Source organism: Primulina eburnea, chromosome 1, assembly GCF_022965805.1.
Source record: "Primulina eburnea isolate SZY01 chromosome 1, ASM2296580v1, whole genome shotgun sequence".
NCBI lineage: Eukaryota > Viridiplantae > Streptophyta > Magnoliopsida > Lamiales > Gesneriaceae > Primulina > Primulina eburnea.
This window is the reverse complement of record NC_133101.1, coordinates 2,757,489-2,780,586: the sequence shown is the minus strand read 5'-3', so window position 1 is coordinate 2,780,586 and position 23,098 is coordinate 2,757,489. Positions and strand designations below refer to the sequence as shown.

General features: G+C 32.9%; 3 protein-coding genes and 1 pseudogene across 4 annotated transcripts; 2 read left to right on the top strand and 2 right to left on the bottom strand.

The window, feature by feature from the left end:
• The first annotated feature begins 2,286 nt into the window (after nt 1-2,286).
• On the top strand, nt 2,287-4,500 carry LOC140812821 (NEP1-interacting protein-like 1). The gene is made up of 5 exons (XM_073171220.1): nt 2,287-2,585; nt 3,144-3,322; nt 3,467-3,550; nt 3,638-3,805; nt 4,116-4,500. The coding sequence occupies exons 1-5, from the start codon at nt 2,357-2,359 to the stop codon at nt 4,236-4,238; spliced, it is 783 nt and encodes a 260-aa protein (XP_073027321.1). The 5' UTR covers nt 2,287-2,356; the 3' UTR covers nt 4,239-4,500.
• A 4,128-nt stretch (nt 4,501-8,628) lies between these two features.
• Nucleotides 8,629-11,379, bottom strand: LOC140831994 (la-related protein 1C-like). The gene is made up of 6 exons (XM_073196122.1): nt 10,817-11,379; nt 10,184-10,628; nt 9,963-10,110; nt 9,775-9,865; nt 9,075-9,146; nt 8,629-8,792 (listed from the first exon to the last, which is right to left on the bottom strand). Exons 1-6 carry the CDS (start codon nt 11,204-11,206, stop codon nt 8,709-8,711), a joined length of 1,230 nt encoding a protein of 409 aa, XP_073052223.1. The 5' UTR covers nt 11,207-11,379; the 3' UTR covers nt 8,629-8,708.
• Nucleotides 11,380-14,162: 2,783 nt separating this feature from the next.
• LOC140812910 (NEP1-interacting protein-like 1) lies at nt 14,163-16,407 on the top strand. 2 transcript variants are annotated; one of them, XM_073171320.1, is made up of 4 exons: nt 14,163-14,786; nt 15,462-15,640; nt 15,785-15,868; nt 16,146-16,407. In XM_073171320.1, the coding sequence occupies exons 2-4, from the start codon at nt 15,482-15,484 to the stop codon at nt 16,257-16,259; spliced, it is 357 nt and encodes a 118-aa protein (XP_073027421.1). In that variant the 5' UTR covers nt 14,163-14,786; nt 15,462-15,481; the 3' UTR covers nt 16,260-16,407. The 2 variants fall into 2 exon arrangements, with proteins under 2 accessions (XP_073027421.1, XP_073027495.1); XM_073171394.1 differs by lacking the exon at nt 14,163-14,786 and adding an exon at nt 14,808-14,971.
• Nucleotides 16,408-16,658: 251 nt separating this feature from the next.
• LOC140831182 (la-related protein 1C-like) lies at nt 16,659-22,121 on the bottom strand (annotated as a pseudogene).
• Between the last annotated feature and the right edge of the window lie 977 nt (nt 22,122-23,098).

The window sequence follows — 23,098 nt, the reverse complement described above, 5'->3', positions numbered from 1 at the left end:
CAGTGGAAATGGGAGTTGGGGAAGGCTGTTCGGGGTATTTTAGGATGGACTTATTTTAATGTTCTTTACTGGGTTCATTCTATCTAACACATTAAAGTAACACTCTCGACTTATTTTTATAGATATAAATTAAAAGCAAAAACTTGTGTTAGACGGTCTCACGAGTTGTATTTGTGAGACGGGTCTATTATTTGGGTCATCCATGAAAAAATATTACTTTTTATGCTAAAAATATTACTTTTTATTGTGAATATCGATAAGGTTGATCCATCTCACAGATTGACTCACTCTAAATTAAAATAGAATATTAAAATTGATTAAATGATCGTATTAAAAAAATCTAGCCTGAACCTTTTTATTGGTTCATTGGGTTGATTAATAGGTGGGCCAACGATTTATTTGTTTTAAAAAATATATTATTTGAAGTAAGGACTCTTGAGAATATAATGGGGTTTTGGACCCATGACCTATCACATTAACGCCACTTGGACCAAGAGTAGGTGGCTGGCTTACTTGGCGTAACATTTGTCTAGATCATCTTCGCTTTTGCCCCGCAGGGATTGACGGTTGATATAGCATCTTTTCAATATTACATATCCTCTCCCTATTTAGTAATGTAAATAATCAAAATTTGATCTTAATATAATAAATTTGATTTTTTAAACTTTTATAGTCATTCCACCAATATTACGTGACATCGAATATAATGTCAATTTTTAATCTGACGCAATTATAATCTATAAATTATGTTAACCAAGTAAACTGCACTAGACAAACTTTATAAGACATAATCTTTACAAAAAAGTGTTGGTAACAGAAAACGAACTCGTGATTATTTAGCGAACACTTATCTGTTCTATCTGCTCAAACATACCTAACGAGCTTTACTTGGTTAATAGTGTATCTATTATATAAGCACATATATAAAAATTGTGAAGCTATACTTCACATGGACTATGTCAATTTCAAGTTTCTTATCAATGCGTAAGCATGTGTATAATATCTTGATAAGACATATTCAGAATAAAAGTTATAAAATCAACCAATAGTTTGGCTTTATGACACATAATCCAACAAACACAACAAACCTAACCTATTGACATATACACATGGAGTTCTTAATGTTCACTTGTTTAGAATGGAGTTTTGTGTCATCATGGTATATATAAATAAAATTTAGTTTTTGTTAATAACTATAACTTTTGATCGAATGATAATTTATTCGATGAAAAAACAAAAAAAAATTGTTGTAGAATTATGCTATCTCATGTTTCTAGCTAGATATTTGGATTCTCTCGTCTTTCTTTGACACCAAATCTTCTCCTTCATTGTGAAACATTTTTTGGTTGTTGTATCATGCATGCATGCCTTCTTCTTCATGACGTAGAAATCCACGGTCGTTATTTTTCAATGCATATTGAGTAAATCCTCGAATTAATAAAATAACCTGTAAAATTCACACAGCTACTTTGAATTGCTAGAGTTCCATATAATGCTGGGCAAAAAATATGTTGCAGACCCTTTGTTTTTTAAATTGAAATAGTTTCTTTATTATAACTTCTAATCATTTCAAAGTTTTTGAATTCGAAATTTTTCGTTGTATCTCAAAGTATTCGTTCATACGAAACTTATTCGATTCAATTTCCACCTTCAGAAAATATTTTATATAAACGTGAGGAGAAATCAAGCCGCATGAGCAGATTCGAGGAAAAAATGGATCTATGATGGACTCATTATTTAGGTTAGGTTTCGATGTAAATGAAAATCAAAACAAGATAATGTATAATGAGATCATTAATTAGGTTGGGTTTCGGCCTAAATGAGAATTAAAATAGGATGATGGGCGCTTTAATATGACGATTCATCGATCCCTAATCTTTTGCACCAAACTGAACCTATGGTATATTTTACTTGGTTAATATTGTGTTCTTTATATAAACACACCACTCTATGTATAAATAAGTGTGTAAAGATTTTAAAGATGTTTGAGTTGATGGAGTAGATGATTATTTAATCAATAATGAATAGTTCGATTATTCTACCAACACATTATTGGATTTGTTCAGTACGATTTACTTGACTAGCATAGTTTACAGGCTATTGTGTTGATCTACAGGTTCATCCGACAATGAGTTTCAACGTCGTTAAAAAAATACGTAAAAAAGGTACAATTTTAAAAAATCTCCCATTAAAAAAAAGTATTTTTTATTCTTTTATATTATATTTTATATCAATATCATTTATATTATAATAAAATGGTTTTTGATTTGTGGTGGATTCCTATACATCAAATTGGGTGCATTTGGCTTATAATTCCTAATTGTGTGTATTACATTTCTTCGTTTCGTGGAGAAAGATGTGTATCTCTCACTTGATCACCTCCATAGGTATTTCTCCTTTCATGAATGAAGAATCGATGGAGTTTCATGCAAACCCACCTGATCCTCTGCCGACGACATCCGAAGTGGCGGATTCTTGTCCAATTGGATGTTTAGTCTATAGGATCAAAGAATTTGTTCGATTCGCGGTGTCTGCTGTCGTCGGAAATGTTCTCTCCGCAGTTTTAACCTTTTTCTTTGCCTTGGGTGAGTGGTTCAACCTCTCTGTAGATTCGATTTCTTGATTTTGGTTTGATCGTACGCTTCTAATGCAGGTGCGTTATCACGATTCAAGGGGTTTGATGGTTTCACCCACCCCATAATTATGATGTGTTTTTTTCTTAACATTGATTTATTCTCCCGTGGTTTTTATTGTTTTAGGGTTTAGGTTTTTACTATGTTCTGCAAATTGGGGTTTTTCAGCATATTTGGGGATTTAGAACACTTAAAAGAAAATATAATTTTAGGCTATATTTGGACCTTGGGTGACAGAGAATGTGAAGAAACAATCATTTATACTGAGAACCCCAAGGATGCAGTTTTCATTTTCTTTGTGATTGTGTGGTGTAGGATTTTGGACGTGAATTTTGTGCTCTATAGGTTTTTGGAGTTGATTAAAAGGTGATTGAAAAATCGCCTTATGATTATTTTTGTCAGAAACGTCTCGCGCAGCAACTACTGGATTTTAGAGGGATGGTGATCTTTAGTAGTACTTTCTCTCGAATTATTCTTTATGCTAATGAAGGAGCTGTCCCTGCTATGCAGTTGGTACCATATTGGGAGCAATGACTGGAGCGCTTATTGGCCAAGAGACAGAAAGCGGATTTGTTAGAGGGGCTTCGGTTGGTGCCATATCCGGTGCTGTTTACTCCATCGAAGTCTTTGAATCATCACTTCTTTTGTGGCAGTCCGATGAATCTGGGATACAGTGTCTCCTGTATTTGGTAAGTCTTATCTATTGAATGGATTAATAATCTTGAGTCAATACTATTCAATTGCAGACGTGATAATTCTGGCATTCAATCTTCGATATTTATAGCATGTTTAGTAATCTGATTGAGTTTGGAGCTAATAATCTGACTGTACAGATTGATGTGATAGTGAGCCTTCTAAGTGGCAGACTTGTCCGCGAGCGTATTGGTCCAGCTATGCTAAGTGCCGTGCAAAGTCAGGTATTATGCTGCTCGATTGCTTTTCTTTGAAATAGGGATGACAGTATTTTTACTCTTTTGACTTACGAAATTTTCTTTGTTAATCAGATGGGAGCTGTAGAAACAACATTTGAAGACGTTCCCGACATTTTTGACACTGGCGGGGCAAATGGTTTGTTAGTAGACACAGTTGAAAAGTTCCCAAAGATAAGGGTTGCAAGAGACGACATTGTTGATACTTCCGGAGAGGGAGTCTCTTGTTCTGTTTGCCTTCAGGTACTGTTCTAATTTCTTTCCCTTTTTATCTGTCTCTTGTTAGATAAACTACATCAGTGCACCTTGACTTTTGGCCTATATAGTGACATTTATGAAATTTGCGTAATTTCTATGACAAAGCAATTACGCATACGACACATCCTACATCTACACTCGTTGTGGGTATTCATTTATATCCACCTAATTTCAGAAGAGGCCATTGTAATTATTCAAGTGTTGGCCAAAGTTTGAGCTCTTTGTATATAGACTTCTTTTATCGACAAGTTGAACTGATTTAGAAGAATCTGTCCCATGTTTTAAATATAAGCAGGACTTTCAGCTAGGGGAGACCGTGCGAAGTTTACCTCATTGTCACCACTTGTTTCATCTACCTTGCATCGACTCTTGGCTGGTGAGACACGGTTCTTGCCCGTTGTGTAGAAGAGTATTTTGATGCTCTTTTTGTACGGCGAGAAACACCAGCTTGATGATATCCTCTTACTCGTATACGGCCTCTCTATTTGTTCAATAAATCCGTAGTTTTAGATTGGCTAGGTGCAGCTCTATGTATGTAGTTTCTGAGCAACATCTTTCGTGTTCGGTCTCTGCGCTTGATCACGATTTTGTAAAGAAAATTTTGAGGTGTGGTTTGTATTCCCTCACAGATCCTACGTACACACAATGTTTGTTTGCTATTAGTTTTTTCTTTATCATCACTAGTTGTGTTGTTACATGGCATTGTATCGTATCCATCTTGTATGACGTGGATAATTTGACTATTCCTATAAATCATCGTAAATTATGCAAATTAATACAGGCGCATAATATATTTTCATTCTTATTCATTTATAAATTATTAGCAGTTCTTTTTCTTTTTCTTTTTCTTTTTTTCAAGGAATCTAAAATAAAAATTAGGAGAAAATTATCTCAACTACATTTTCAGAACCAAAACAAATTAAGGCTCGGCTGAGCCAATATTTTTAGTATTTTACAAATAAAAAATAAAAGCATGTGTTTGGATAAAATTTTTGTGAAATATTTTTAAAAAGGTGTTCTACAAAGAACAATTGAGAGTTTTTTTTTTATATTTTTAGAAATAAAGGTAACGATAAAAATCAAAACATATTACTTTTTAATTATAAAAATGATTTTAAAATATATGTCCAAATGCATATTTGTTCTTAAAACAACTTCAAATCTTTATGGTATCGAGACGTTGAAATTATTTTTACTTTTCACAAAATATTGCATAGTTACGCAATTACTTCTGTATGAAGGTCCAAAATACATGTCATTGATAAGACCAAAACTAATTCAATCTTTTCAAAAAAATAATAATAATAATAATTCAATCTTTACAAAAAAATTCGGTATCGTTAGCAATTTATTTGAAGTTATACTAAAGTAAAATTTTAAATATTTAGTCGATCAAAACTCAAAATGTAACAAGTTAATAGATCGAAAAGTTTATATTTTCCCTACAAAAAAATGACCGATTTCAAATTTAAAATCTTTCTTGATTCAAATTTCAGTTCCATACCTGAAATATGAACTAAGAACCACCGTGAAATCCAAAACAAACGTGTTTAGCAAGGGCAATATAGGTATTTCGCGAGAGATACACAACAAAAGACCCAAACAATTCATCCATGCACAAACGTGTTGAATAGTCCCAACATTTCACAATTCTTAAATCTCAAAGCCGACAGCCAAAATGGGTTTCATTACAGGAAACGGAAAAAGCCTCTATCTCTAATCGTCGTGAAAAAACTTTTCCAACGATCATCATCCGATCACGAAAGCGATTCTTGTGCACAACAACAACAAAAGGAAGATTCAGCAATGAAATAAGCAACATCCTACATGAAGAGACTATGAGTACAGATTTCTTGTGATCAAGAGAAGATATGGTTGTCATACTTATTTACGCGCACACACCAATATATATAGAGATAATTTTGTTGAAAAGACGAAAATGATCTTGTAAGTTGGCTTGAATTGAAATTTGATTATTTTATGAGTCAAAATTGGTCTTAATGTAATAACTTGGTTTCCTTTGTGTCTCATAACATAGTATTGAATATTATCCATATGTTTAAAAACATGGTAGCACTCGCGAAAAAATGATTCCAAATACGAACGATGACAAATTATTTTAGTAATACGTACCTACTTTTAATAATCAGATAATCAAAATCTATTTTGGTCAAAATTATTGGACAAACAATGCCCTAAACTATATATTACTTATGATAACATAATGCATGTTTGCATATATTTATACAGGCTAGAAAGGCATTCAGAAAAGTCTGGTGAAGTTGCAAGCCCTCGTTCGAGGGGTTATCGTCCCAAGACAAGCATGCTTAGCCTTGCAATGCATGCATGCACACACGCACTTGCCCAGCTGCACCTCACTGTTCACGCTCAAAAGCTTCTGTTAAACGACTAATCGAAGACACACTACAAGAAAAATGATTTTCCGCAGCACGTCATCAACAACGTGCATTAAACGCACGCTGCGAACCGTCGCCGATTTAAATCGGCGACGGTTAATAATTAACCGTCGCTAATAGACTTACATCGGCGACCGTTTAGTAACAAAACGTCGCTAAAAAATCGTAAATTCTCTATTTATTCCCGATCTCCGTTCCATTTTTTTTCACAACACTTAACATTTTTCTCTACTTACATGATTTTAGTTTCGATTTAAATACTTGTTTTTGTTTCAATTTTTGGTTAATTTTTTAATTGTTAATTAAGATCATGAGTATTTTTTAATTGTTAATTAAGATCATGAGTATTATTATTATAGTTGTATTGTATTTTTATAAAAATGTATTAAATTATAAAAGTATTTTTTTAAAAAAAATTATGCAAACTTTAACGACGGTTTTGGAACTGTCGCGAAATTATAACACCGTCGCTAAATTTTAAGACCGTCGCTAAATTAGCGACGGTTAGGCCCCGTCGCCCGTTTGCGACGGTTTTGTCGAAACCGTCGCTAATATTTTTTGTTTTATCACTATTAACTACGTACTTGTGCACGCTGCAGAAATTTGTACTAACAGCGTACATATGCATGCTGCCAATAGTTTAACTATCAATAGCATCCTCTGCACGCCGTTATTAGACGAAACTGTAGCGTAAATCGCACGCCGCCAATAGTGTCAACTTAAGATGACTTTCAACTTTACAGCGTGCGTCTTCCGCGGCGCATATTGCACGCTGCGGAAAACCCACTTTTCTTGTAGTGACAGGTTAAATGGGAGCTATTCATGGTTATTTTTCGATTTCAAGATAATTCAATGTTAAAATGTTGTACAATTATTTGAAAACTGGATAGATATCGAGCACGTAATTAAACAGGAATAGATGTTATAAATCTTTTGAAATATATTTATACATATGGATTTATTATATATTTCGAGCATGTTTTAGTTTGATATTTTGGAGTATACGAATTTGAGCTTGAATAATGTTGGAGCTTGTTTTAGTTTGATATATTCGGAGGAGTATATCACCAAATAAATCATTTACTCTTGCTAATATACTATCCTCCAAAAATTATATTTACTAGTGTTGCATCTATTATATATATAATTTCAAAAATATCCATACTCGGCTCAAACCAAACGTACGGAGTAAACTAATTTTAAGTATGATTCAAATCATATTACCCTGTGCCTCAAACAAAATTTCATTTGGCATGATTTATTAAAATTAAATGCATCAAACATATATATAAACAGAAGACAATAAATCTCAAACCAAACATCATCAATCTTTTTTAAAAAAAATCATCATTAAATTGTTTTAATCGGGTTTATCGTACTTTGACGTATATAAATATATTTGGAAAAAAATTAATTCGCGCCAATGAGACTCGTTTGAACAAAATATAGTACGATAAAATTTCGTCCAACCAGAACAATGCGTCGTCAGATAAAAAAAAAAGAAAAAAGTGTCACAGTACACAGAAAGAAATATGATGATATAATATTTGGAGTTGACGCCCACTCTTTTCATCCAAAAGAACTGTGGACAGTATAAGAAACTGTATACATGCAAAGAATTCACATGATACAAAATTAGGTCGCAATCCCACTACATGCATTAATAAAATACACATGAAAACAAAAGTTCACGATGAAATTTAAACACAAAATAAAGCATAAACAAGAATCTTCCAAGTTCCAATCTCTCGCCCTCCAAACATCAAGAATTTTTACTTTCTCTTCTTTTTTTTATAATCTGGCTTTAATGATCTCTTCCCCACTCTGGAGCAATGACTGCCGGACCGATGGACGGAGAGAACGCGATTCGCAGACGATAAAAAATGCAACCAACATCAAACATACACACAATTTTAGACCAGCCATCAATGTGACATCAAACAAATAACTCGAATTCCGATTGAAAGTTTGAAAATCTAGTGGGTGAAGGTAGAAATGTTAAGGTACGAGGAGTTGGTTTATATAGAGTTCCTATGATCACAAACGATAATATATTTTAATTAGAGGGGGGGCAAAATAGGACAATTGTGGCGGCGATTATGCATATCTACATATAAATGATGAAAGCTAACGACTTTCCGGTTGAGGATTATATTTAAAAAGTCTTTGACCTCAAAAAAAAGGTGGATATATATGATAATTGATACACTGAATCAATTAAAAAACATTTTGATCTAATTTGATATGATACAAAGATTATTTTGATAAAATAATTTAATTGAAGACTAAAATTGATTATAGTAATTGTGTAAAGTCTATTTAAAAAAATCTCTCTAAAATATATCGTGTGATGAGATCCAAGTATCCCATCAAATTAACTTCTGAGTAAGATTTGCGAACATCCAAAAATACAAGATATATGCGCTCAAGACAGGTGGATGGAACGTTTCTAAATTCAAATGTCAAGTGTATCAAAGTTCAGTTGATCTTGTAGGAAACAGGATGGTTGGAATTATCCATTTTCTCCAGTTACCCTTCCTCCTCACCTTTCCTCCCTGCAAGAGTAAGAAAAAAATCGCCTAGATGAGTTAGAAAGCACCGATACTCTATCTAAAGTGCATGTTGTGGGATGAAATGTCTACAAAATACCCAAAGGATATATAGATATATAGAACAAGTCGGATGAGAAAGCTAAAAAGGGGATATTAACAGATTTTGCTCATAAGTTAATCGCATATTCACTTGTTTTTTCAGTAAAATTTTGGACTACACTACTAGTAAAAGATTTACTATAAGAAAAGTGGTATTGCGAAGATCAAATATGCGATACATTTCACCTGTATTTCCACCACATTCGAAGCTCGCAAAGCATCCAATATAAGTTGGACATTGTCTGTCAGCTCCCTAATCTGAAAAATTGAGAGTGTATAATATTAGTATTCATAGTTAAGTCTCATCGTAATAGGTGGCAAATCATTTAAAAAGTTTGATATGATCAGCCATAAAATATCCAGCTGCCTCTGTGACTATGATAAGTGGTTAAATGACAGCACTAACAGTCGATTTGGTGTTTCAAATCATGGCAGGCAAGATTTTCAGCCAGAGATGATTTTGAATAACTAACCGGTCCAAGCTACTTCATTCTCAAAATAGTATCATTGTTACCTAATGAAACCAAGTAAAAAGAGTGTAACATGATTCTAATGTGCATTCTTTGTAATACAAATTTACCATTTCCATATCAATATAAATCTTCTGATAAACTCAAGTTAATTGCAGTTAGATATCAATTGTCATTTTATTTCATCCAAGAATAATCTAACAAAACCGAAACATTTCAAAATTCTTAACCTATATTGCTCACTAAATTCCAATTAAAGAATCAAGCTTTTGATATTTTCAACTTTCTGATCTAGAGCCTCAAAATTTCTCTTCTATGTACCAACAGTCAAAAAAGAATCGCAAGTTTAAGTTTAGATAAAATGGATAAAGAAATAAGCAAAAGCAGGAAATTTTTCATTAATTTGACCGACTTACTTTCTTAAAGTTTGCTATTAAGTTTATGGGAACCCATCCATCCACATCCATTTTTTGGCGCAAATATGTGTCCTTCACCAAATTATCATCACTGCAAGATACATGTGAAAATCCAAGCGTTGATACCATGTGCAAATAGACAGCAATGAGCGGATGAATCATTAGTATGCATAACAAAAATAACATACCAAAAATAATAATCTATCTGGTTCACAATTTTGGAAGGCAAGTGAGGATCAGGTATGGGAGACAACATTGGTGCATATGGAAACATAGGCATGTGCCCGGGTGAACCTGGGTGGGGTCCAAGAGCAAAATACGTAAAAGATGAAGCATCTGCAAATTGAAACAAAATATAAGCACGCAAGATAATCTACAGAAGCAAGTATCTCAAAGCAGCAAACCTCACCATTGTAGAACACCGGGGGACCATAGGGCCGCCCACCCACAGGGGGAGGTGGAGGAATAAAAGGAGCCCTTGAAACTGGACCACGTATGAAGGGCCCAGAGGCGACACTCTGCTGGGGTGCAAGGTTTACTCTGCTGCCAAAAGATTGATGGTTATAGCTCCAATCATCAATCCAACGTTCCTGGTATCGTTTGCTACCCATGGCCATGATTAGAAGAACCATTCCCTTGAAGTTGCGGTCCACTGTTGTTCCTTCTAAAAGACCACACGGATGGTGTGGCTCATGCCCACTGTGAGATCCTCCTCTCTGTCCAGTATCCCAACGTGTGTTGTCCCTAGGAGATACCCCCGAAGAGATGCTGGACTTCACTGGCTTAAAAGGAGACGCTTCAACCACTGAATTTGTTGCTACTTCCTGTGAAGACCAAGAGTCAACTGACGTCCCCTATTATTCACAAAAAGAAAATTTCGTAAGGAAAGCAGTCTAACTTGTACGAAAACTTGATCATCGAGTTCATAATAGCACTAGAAGCATATATAATAATACCCAAGCAACTAAGAACATCAGATAAATTGAACAGGTAGATTAAAAGGGCCAAAATATAGAGAACAACAATGACAGAAATAATAAACCTGTGACAGAATGATTGGTTCGTGAGAGAGCTCTTCAAGAGAATCTGTCGAACTCGAAGAAGCCTTCGTGGAAGCACGAGCTGATTTGGAGAAATCAGGCCAAGATGCTGTCCCCATCAAAGCACCAACCTGCGGAGTAACACCATTAGCAGGATTTTTCCAAACACACTTCTTGGTTACACCAACATTCTCACTTCCCTCAGCCTGACCATCCTCGGCCAAGAAACTAGCAGGTGGTGCGATTAATTGGTTTAGGAAAATTTCAGAAGGCAAAACGTGCTTCTGATCAGAGATACTCGAACATGAACAAGGCGACGCGAGCCGTGAATGGCGATCAATAACAGAATTTACAGATTGAACAGAGGCGGCGGAGTCAGAAGCAGTAGCCATTGCAGAAAACAAAAAATCAGGTCAGGCAACTGAACATCAAACCCACCAACACAATCGAATCGATTAAAGAAAACCCAAAAATTCCCACTCGAAATCGAAATCGCCTATCTCCGCCCGTTTTCTTGTTCGGAAGCAAATAAAAGTGCAGTGTTCTAGTCTCCCCGCATATATATAGAGCAATGAAGCGGGGAATTAGTTTCCTACGACAAATATAATTACAGCTCGGATTTAATTAGGATATACGTATTTAGTATCAAGATAAAAAGATAAAGGTTAATTTTATTTATTTATATATCGGAACAAATAATATTTTATATCTCGAAAAAAAAAACAAAGAAGTAAAATAATCGATATTTAAAATCCGATATCTTTTATATATAAAAACAAAGCCTGTGTTTTTAAAAATCGAAAAATCTTTAATGATTTATAAGGTGATTTATATCAAGTTTTACTTTTGAAATTTTGACATATGGTGATGATATAATTTATCTCCAAATTATCATTAAGAAGATCTTATCTTTGTATTTCAAATTGTTTCACATTAACTTTTGCTAGAAAATTTGATAGAATTAAATAAAACTCAAATACAAGATTAGATAAGAAAAACAAAAAACTTACTCTAAAATAACTAAAAAAATAATTAATCTAAATAAGAATAAAATATTTATTGTTGTCATATTACTATTTACTTAAACAAATAGCCGATTTATCTTTAATACCATACTTTAAATAAATAATAATTAATGTATAACATTACTATACTTTCAAAAATATAGATAAGGATTGGATGTTCAAAATTTGAAAATATGGTGAGAATAAGAACATGAGTGTTACTTTTGTTCTTAGATAATATAGAGATTATAATTTGCTTTAATCATTCTAAATCAATTGACAAAAATATTCTTTTAATTAGATAAAATCATGATAAAAATCTACTTTAAATTAAAAAGGATTTTTTTGTCAATCGACATGTAATAATTGTTCTAAATAATTTATGTACTAATTGATTCAAGCCCAAAAAATTATTAGAAAAAATTGGCTCTACAAGTATTTGTCACTAGTTCAACCTAAGAATTATTATTATGGTCTGATTCATCCTATGCACTACTATCTAGAATATAGAGGTGATTTCAACATGTTCGAGAGTTGATTTTTGTCATATAACATTTTTCATGGTACACACGTAGCATTTTGTTCTAAATATCACTTATTTTTTTGTGTTCCTGTTGATGACTGTATCTAATATTATTCTATCACATCTCAGGCACATGTAAACGCCACAACATAATGAACTCTTATATCAACTACAAATACTTCGTATTTGCTCTTATTTTATGAAAATGGCAAAACCGATTTCTATAGAGTGCATTTTATGTCATTATAAACTCATTTAAGTATTCAATTTTCTATATAAGAAGAAATATCAAAGACATGTTTTCGGAAGTACTCAATAAGCTCATCCATTTAAAAATTTAGTAGGTGGTAATATTTTTATTAAATATTGTATATTTGTCCCGGAATCATGAAATACAAAACCTAAAGTGCCTCTTAAAACAAAATATAAACCGTACCGTTATCATAGCACAATTTTAGTACAAGGAAATGAATCCCTGTACTTCTTTATTCTTAGGTAAATGAAAATGTTCTTTGTTTATGGAAAATCAATTTAAAATAGGAGAGGTTCAAAGTATATTCTAAGGATGTGTTTGGTTGAGTGGATTAAACAATGATAGATTAATAGTCAAACACTTATCCAATATTTGGTTCAAATTTTAAGATGTTTTAATAATCATTTTGATCCGATTTAAGATCCAATTTTTAGATAACTATTTGATTATTAATCTAACAAATCAAGTGAGATACACTATCAAAACTTAATAAATTACATTTTTCTCCTCTTATTTCTTAGAGTGTTAAGTTATTTATTGAATAAAGAGTGAGTCTTATGTGAGACCGTCTCACGGATCTTAATCTGTTAGACAGGATCAACCCTACTCATATTCACAATAGAAGTAATACTCTTAGTATAAAAAGTAATACTTTTTCATGGATGACCCTAAATAGAGATCCGTCTCACAAAATACGACCCATGAGACCGTCTCACATAAGTTTTTGCCTTGAATACAAAATTTATTTTAGAGTGTTGTACAGTTAGATGTCGATCTTGATATTTAATATATATCATTATTATTTAATTTGATTTAAACTTTAAAAAATATAAAGATATATTTTTATTTTGAAAAAAATAATTTATTTGTATATATTTTAATAAAATAATAAAAACTAAATTTTAATGTTGGTTATGCTTATCAATAATATTTTTATTATATTTAAATTTATGATATTTACACATATTAATTCAAAGATTATTAATATCTTTATTATTAACATTATTATTATTATTATTATTATTATTATTATTATTATTATCTAATATTATGTATTGCTTTGTGCACAACAAATAAGTAAACTTAACAATGGTATAATATTAAATTTATTAATAGACAAAAATTTGTGTGAGACAGTCTCACGGGTCGTATTTGTGAGATGGATCTCTTATTTGGGTTACCCATGAAAAAGTATTACTTTTTATGCTAAGAGTATTACTTTTTATTGTGAATATGGGTAGAGTTGACCCGTCTCACGGATTATGATCCGTGAGACGGTCTCACATGAGACTCACCCAATATTTAAAAGCTAATCACATATTCAAAATGTTGAACCAAACAATCTTAATAGTATCACATAATGTTTGATTAATAATATATCAATCTTGTTATCTATAGCATAACTAATCATTTATTTATCTCATCACTTGTACCAAACACACCCTAATAGAATAAGAAAACATGAAATGAAATAAATATTTTAAAGATTCGTCTTGTCTTATTAACCGGTTGAAATCGACTACTGTGTTAGATCTACTGTCCCTACTAATGCACTAGCACATTATAATCAGTTGGGAGAATTCAGAATCGATTGGGCAATATCTTTGTTAGATGACTTCCGAAGAAGTTTTTTTGTTTGAAAACCTCTTTCTCCAAATCCACTAAGATTGGACGTTGATGCAGGATTTGATGTATCCTGAACCAGTTCGACGTTGGTGCAGTAGTTGGTGATCCACAGGGGTGTTTTAGACCGTTCAAACAGTAATTCAACCGACGGTCAAGATGATATTTAAGTTCTAGAAGTTCAACCACTTCTTGATTCGGCAGATTTCCTATCACAACAGAATCTTTAGGCCCCAAAATTCACAAGGCCGGCCTTCTCCAAATCTCCAGAAACTATACCAAAAGCAATCATGCCAATGTTCTAGCTATACACATATATGGAACAAAAATAATACCAGAAAACAGCAAAAATCAACGAAGATTGTTTTGCGCAACCGCTTGACACAGTTCATCCTCGTAGAATAGGGCTCTATTAGAAGCCAAGGATTTGCAGACAGGTTTCGGCAAAAAGGATGGCACCAAACATTTTGAAGATAATGGGGATTCTTGGAAGAGAACAGCTGCAATTTGGCGCATCTCAGTGCATTTTAGACGAGAAGGGGGACGAGGGCCATGCTTAGGTGCCTTGGGTGAGTGAGGACTGCCAATCCACACTCCTTTTCCACCTCCCTTGCTGCAAATGGTTCCAATATGTTTCAACATTTTTTGTTTGTAGTAGACTTCTTAAGTACAAACAACATATTGGAACCATTTGGTTTGAGTGGTTGTAGATTCAATTTCTTGATTTTGGTTTGATCGTACGCTTCTAATGCAGGTGGGTTATCACGATTCAAGGGGTTTGGTGGTTTCACCCACCCCATAATTATAATGTGTTTTTTTCCTTAACATTGATTTGTTCTCCCGTGGTTTTTATTGTTTTAGGGTTTAGGTTTTTACTATGTCCCGCAAATTGGGGGTTTTCAGCATATTTGGGGATTTAGAACATTTAAAGAAATTATAATTTTAGGCTATGTTTGGACCTTGAGTGACAGAGAATGTGAAGAAAACAATCATTCATACTGAGAACCCCAAGGATGCAGTTTTCATTTTCTTTGTGATTGTGTGGTGTAGGATTTTGGATGTGAATTTTGTGCTATGTAGGTTTTTGGAGTTGATTAAAGGTGATTTTTCAATCACCTTATGATTATTTTTTTCAGAAACGTCTCACGCAGCGACTACCGAATTTTAGAGGGATGATGATCTTTAGTAGTACTTTCTCTCGAATTATTCTTTATGCTAATGAAGGAGATGTCCCTGCTATGCAGTTGGTACCATATTGGGAGCAATGACTGGAGCGCTTATTGGCCAAGAGACAGAAAGTGGATTTGTTAGAGGGGCTTCGGTTGGTGCCATATCCGGTGCTGTTTACTCCATCGAAGTCTTTGAATCATCACTTCTTTTGTGGCAGTCCCATGAATCTGGGATACAGTGTCTCCTGTATTTTGTAAGTCTTATTTATTGAATGGATTAATAATCTTGAGTCAATACTATTCAATTGCAGACGTGATAATTCTGGCATTCAATCTTCAAGATTTATAGCATGTTTAGTAATCTGATTGAGTTTGGAGCTAATAATCTGACTGTACAGATTGATGTGATAGGGAGCCTTCTAAGTGGCAGACTTGTCCGCGAGCGTATTGGTCCAGCTATGCTTAGTGCCGTGCAAAGTCAGGTATTATGCTGCTCGATTGCATTTCTTTGAAAAAGGGATAACAATATTTTTACTTTTTTGACTTAAGAATTTGAGTGGGTCTCATGTGAGACCGTCTCACGAATCTTAATTTGTGAGACGGGTCAACCTACCCATATTCACAATAAAAAGTAATACTTTTAGCATAAAAAGTAGTATTTTTTTATGGATGATCCAAATAAGAGATTCGTCTCACAAATACGACCTGTGAGACCGTCTCACACAAGTTTTTGCTTAAGAATTTTTCTTCGTTAATCAGATGAAACATGTAGAAACAACATTTGAAGACGTTCCCGACATTTTTGACACCGGTGGGGCAAATGGTATGTTAGTAGAGACAGTTGAAAAGTTCCCAGATATATACTCTTGCTAATATACTATCCTCCAAATATTAGATTTACTGGTGTTTATCCATTATATATATAATTTCAAAACTATCGTACCCAGCTCAAAATCAAAACGTAGTAAACTAATTTTAAGTATGATTCAAACTATTTTCACCGTAACAATTTATATTATAACAAAAAAATATTATTTAATGCTTGTGGCAACACATTAAACGCTATATCGGTTAGATTAAATATTTTCTTTAGTCTTACTTTATAGATTTTCAAAGATATTTTATTGAAAATATCTATAATTTTTGCAGTGATAAAGATGCAATTAGTAAAAATAAATCACTTAAAAAAACACATTTTTATTCATACAGCAATTCAATTTTTATAATATATATATATATATATATATATATATATATATATATATATATATATATATATCCAAACATTTTTCTATATGCATAAAGTCTCAACTAAAATAAAGAACATTATCCTGTCATCAAAATATTAAGTATCAACCAAAAACCAAACAGAAAATATTCATATCCAATATTTCAATATAATATAAGATATTTCTGGGGAAAAAAGAGAGAGAGGTAATAGACTGGAGACAATCACGAATCCAACTAAATTACCAACGACTATAAGAAATAAGTGGAAGTTAACCAAAATCTTCAGACGATGACTAAATGAAGAAATGAAGAACAGAAAAACTTTTAGCAAACCAAATCTAGTAAACCTTTTCTATCCAAAAATCCATGATTAGGGGGACTAAAATGTAGAAAACAAAAAAAATGTGCCGATGTTTCAAGATAGCCGTTGATGACTTCACCGCACAAGCTCGGAAAAGCAGCCTAAAATATAGAGTTGTTGTATGTTCAAAGTCCCCACCTATGTATCGTTAGAAACTATGTGTTTGTTTTTTCATCATGTATATGCAGACTAGAAATATTGAGAGATTGAGAACTTGATCCTGTAGGATACAAGATGGTTAACATTATCTATTTTCTATAGTTAACCTTCCTCCTCACCTTTTCTCCCAGCAAGAGTAAGAAAAAAAATCGTCTAGATGAGTTAGAGACCACCACAAGCTCGAAAAAACAACCTAAAATATAGAGTTGTGTGTTCAAAGTCCCCACCTATGATAATAGTATCGCTAGAAACTACGTGTTTGTTTTTTCATCATGTATATACAAACTAGAAATATTGAGAGATTGAGAACTTGATCCTGTAGGATACAGGATGGTTGGCATTATCCATTTTCTCCAGTTACCCTTCCTCCTCACCTTTTCTCCCTGCAAGAGTAAGAAAAAAAATCGCCTAGATGAGTTAGAGACCACCACAAGCTCGGAAAGCAGCCTAAAATATAGAGTTGTTGTGTGTTCAAAGTCCCCACCTATGATAATAATATCGCTAGAAACTACGTGTTTGTCTTTTCATCATTAATATGCATACTAGAAATATTGAGAGATTGAAACTTGATCCTGTAGGATACAGGATGGTTGGCATTATCCATTCTCCAGTTACCCTTCCTTCTCACCTTTTCTCCTTGCAAGAGTAAGAAAAAAACTCACCTAGATGAGTTAGAGACCACCAATACTCTATAAAAAAGTGCAGTGTCGTGGGCTGAAATGTCTACAAAATACCCAAAGGATAACAAGTATATAGATATATAGAACAAGGCGTGTGAGAAAGCTGAAAAGGGGATATTAACAGATTTTGCTCGTAAGTTAATAGCATATTCACTTGTTTTTTCAGTAAAATTTTGGACTACACTACTAGTAAAAGATTAACTATAAGAAAAGTGGTATTGCGAAGATTAAATATGCGATACATTCACCTGTATTTCCACCACATTCGAAGCTCGCAAAGCATCCAGTATAAGTTGGACATTCTGCCACGAGCATTTGAATAATATATTTTTGTTATAATATAAATTGTTACGGTGAAAATAATTTGAATCATACTTAAAATTAGTTTACTACGTCTTGGTTTTGAGCTGAGTATGATATTTTTGAAATTATATATATAATGGATAAATACTAGTAAATCTAATTTTTGGAGAATAGTATATTAGCAAGAGTATATGATTTATTTGGGTGATATATTCTCCGAAATATCAAACTAAAACATGCTCAAACATTATTCTTATACTCAAAAATATCAAACTAAAACATGCTCGAAATATATAAATAAATCCATCTGTATAAATATATTTCAAAATATTTTATAACATTTTATTCTTGTTTAATTATGTGTTCGATATCTATCTAGTTTTCAAAAGTTGATCTGCAGCCACCATGATTCCCATTTCCTTGGAATAATTGTACAACACTTAACATTCAATTATCTAGAAATCGAAAAATACCATGGATTGCCCCAATTTAGGCTATCTTCGATTAGTTTCAATTTGAGTAAAAAACTAAAAACATATAATACATAAATTACATTTGAATTAATACAAAAATTAAATAAATTCAAAATTGAATTAAATGAATTGATATAATCAATGCAAATAATAATTAAAGTGGTCATTTATTACAGTACACACACACACATATATATATATAAAATGGCAATCATTTGTGTTTAAAATTTATTTATACAGTTTTTGTAATAAAAATTAAATATATCATAGTAATACAAATCATATCACAAATTAAATTGATTGATATAAGCAATGTAAAAATTTTTAATTTAATTTATATTTTCAATCAAGTTTAGTTTCAATTTGAATAAAAAAATAATAAAAAATATATAATATATAAATTATATTTGAATTAATATAAAAATGAATTAAATTCAAATTTGAATTAAATGAATTGATATAATCAATACAAACAATAATTGAAATTATCATTTATTGTAGTACATATATTTCAATATTAATGATATATCTTTTCTTTTTTAGAAATAACATTTTGACGAGAAATTAATATTTTTGACAAAATATTAGAGTACTTGGTAAAAGGACATCGTAAAATGCACAATTGTATTTTAAAAAAACCACTAAAGAACCAGTTGTTTCCTCGTTCAATGATTTTACTTCTTAACCTATATTGCTCATTAAAGAAATTGAGGACTTGATCCTGTAGGAAACAGGATGGTTGGAATTATCCATTTTCTCCAGTTACCCTTCCTCCTCACCTTTCCTCCCTGCAAGAGTAAGAAAAAAATCGCCTAGATGAGTTAGAAAGCACCGATACTCTATCTAAAGTGCATGTTGTGGGATGAAATGTCTACAAAATACCCAAAGGATATATAGATATATAGAACAAGTCGGATGAGAAAGCTGAAAAGGGGATATTAACAGATTTTGCTCGTAAGTTAATAGCATATTCACTTGTTTTTTCAGTAAAATTTTGGACTACACTACTAGTAAAAGATTTACTATAAGAAAAGTGGTATTACGAAGATCAAACATGCGAATCATTCACCTGTATTTCCACCACATTCGAAGCTCGCAAAGCATCCAGTATAAGTTGGACATTGTCTGTCAGCTCCCTAATCTGAAAAATTGTGGATGTATAATATTAGTATTCATAGCTAAGTCTCATCTTAATAGGTGACAAATCATTTAAAAAGTTCGATATGATCAGCCATAAAATATCCAGATGCCTCTGTCACTATGATAGAGGTTAAATGGCAGCACTAACAGTCGATTTGGTGTTTCAAATCATGGCAGGCAAGATTTTCAGCCAGAGATGATTTTGATCCGATCAGGCATCTCCAAATTCCACTCCAAAGACAACTTACGTGAATAACTAACACGTCCAAGCTACTTCATTCTCAAAATAGTATCATTGTTACCTAATGAAACCAACTAAAAAGAGTGTACCATGATTCTAATGTGCATTCTTGGTCATACAAATTTACCATTTCCATATCAATATAAATCTTCTGATAAACTCAAGCGTATTACAGTTAGATATCAATTCTCATTTTATTTCATCCAAGAATAATCTAACAAAACCGAAACATTTCAAAATTCTTAACCTATATTGCTCACTAAATTCCAATTAAAGAATCAAGCTTTTGATATTTTCAACTTTCTGATCTAGAGCCTCAAAATTTCTCTTCTATGTACCAACAATCAAAAAAGAATCGCAAGTTTAAGTTTAGATAAAATGGATAAAGAAATAAGCATAAGCAGGAAATTTTTCATTAATTTGACCGACTTACTTTCTTAAAGTTCGCTATTAAGTTTATGGGAACCCATCCATCCACATCCATTTTCTGGCGCAAATATGTGTCCTTCACCAAATTATCATCACTGCAAGATACATGTGAAAATCCAAGCGTTGATACCATGTGCAAATAGACAGCAATGAGCGGATGAATCATTTAGTATGCATAACAAAAATAACATACCAAAAATAATAATCTATCTGGTTCACAATTTTGGAAGGCAAGTGAGGATCAGGTATGGGAGACAACATTGGTGCATATGGAAACATAGGCATGTGCCCGGGTGAACCTGGGTGGGGTCCAAGAGCATAATACGTAAAAGATGAAGCATCTGCAAATTGAAACAAAATATAAGCACGCAAGATAATCTACAGAAGCAAGTATCTCAAAGCAGCAAACCTCACCATTGTAGAACACTGGGGGACCATAGGGCCGCGCACCCACAGGGGGAGGTGGAGGAATAAAAGGAGCCCTTGAAACTGGACCACGTATGAAGGGCCCAGAGGCGACACTCTGATGGGGTGCAAGGTTTCCTCTGCTGCCAAAAGATTAGATGGTTATTGCTCCAATCATCAATCCAACGTTCCTGGTATCGTTTGCTACCACCATGGCCATGATTAGAAGAACCATTCTCTTGAAGTTGCTGGTCCACTGTTGTTCCTTCTAAAAGGACCACGCGGATGGTGTGGCTCATGCCCACTGTGAGATCCTCCTCTCTGTCCAGTATCCCTATGTGTGTTGTCCCTAGGAGATACCCTCGAAGAGATGCTGGACTTCCCTGGATTAAAAGGAGACGCTTCAACCACAGAACTGTGTGAATTTGGTGCTTGAGAAAAGCTACCGTTGGCTGTTATGTTTCTGTGACTTGTCCTGTCACCACCTAGCTCCGGAGAATACAGGCGGATGGGAGATTCATGCTTCGAAGCTGAATTTGTTGCTACTTCCTGTGAAGACCAAGGGTCAACTGACGTCCCCTGTTATTCACAAAAAGAAAATTTCGTAAGGAAAGCAGTCTAACTTGTACGAAAACTTGATCATCGAGTTCATAATAACACTAGAAGCATATATAATAAGACCCAAGCAACTAAGAACATCAGATAAATGGAACAGGTAGATTAAAAGGGCCAAAATATAGAGAACAACAATGACAGAAATAATAAACCTGTGACAGAATGATTGGTTCGAGAGAAAGTTCTTCAGAGAGAATCAGTCGAACTCGAAGAAGCCTTCGTGGAAGCACGAGCTGATTTGGAGAAATCAGGCCAAGATGCTGTCCCCATCAAAGCACCAACCTGCGGAGTAACACCATTAGCAGGATTGTTCCAAACACACTTCTTGGTTACACCAACATTCTCACTTCCCTCAGCCTGACCATCCTCGGCCAAGAAACTAGCAGGTGGTGGGATTGATTGGTTTAGGAAAATTTCAGAAGCCAAAACGTGCTTCTGATCAGAGATACTCGAACATGAACAAGGCGACGCGAGCCGTGAATGGCGATCAAGAACAGAATTTACAGATTGAACAGAGGCGGAGGAGTCAGAAGCAGTAGCCATTACAAAAAACAAAAAAATTAGGTCAGGCAACTGAACATCAAACCCACCAAAACAATCGAATCGATTAAAGAAAACCCAAAAATTCCCACTCGAAATCGAAATCGCCTATCTCCGCCCGTTTTCTTGTTCGGAAGCAAATAAAAGTGCAGTGTTCTGGTCTCCACGCATATATAATTACAGCTCGGATTTAAATAAGATACGTATTCAGCATCAAGATAAAAAGATAAAGGTTAATTTTATTATATATATATATATATATATATATATATATATCGGAACAAATAATATTTATATCTCGAAAAAATTCTAAAAAACAAAGAAGTAAAATTAATCGACGATTTTTAAAATCCGATGTCTTTTTATATATAAAAATAAAATCTATGTTTTTAAAAATCGAAAATCTTTAATGATTTATAAGGTGATATATATCAAATTTTAGATGAATTTTTACTTTTAAAATTTTGAGATATGGTGATGATATAATTTATCTCCAAATCATCAATAAGAGGATCTTATATTTGTACATGAAATTGGTTCACAGTAAGTTTTTGCTAGAAAATTTTGATAGAATAAAATAAAACTCAAATACAAGATTAGATAAGAAAAACAAAAAACTTACTCTAAAATAACTGAAAAATAAATAATCTAAATAAGAATAAAATATTTACTAATGCCATATTAATATTTACCTAAACAAATAGCCAATTTATCTTTAATACCATACTTTAAATAAATAATAATTAATGTATAACATAACTATAGTACTATACTTTCAAAAATATAGATAAGGATTGGATGTTCAAAATTTGAAAATATGGTGAGAATAAGAACATGAGTGCTACTTTGTTCTTAGATAATATAGATATTATAATTTAGTTTAATCATTCTAAATCAATTGGCAAAAATATTCTTTTAATTAAATAAAAATCACGATTGAAATCTACTTTAAATTAAAAAGGATTTTTTTTGTCAATTGATATGTAATAATTGTTCTTACCAATTTATGTACTAATTGATTCAACCCCAAAAAAATTATAACAAAAACTGGTTATTACAAAAACTTGACTCTACAAGCGTGTGTGTGTCATTAGTTCAACCCCAAGAATTATTATGGTCTGACTCATATATGTAGA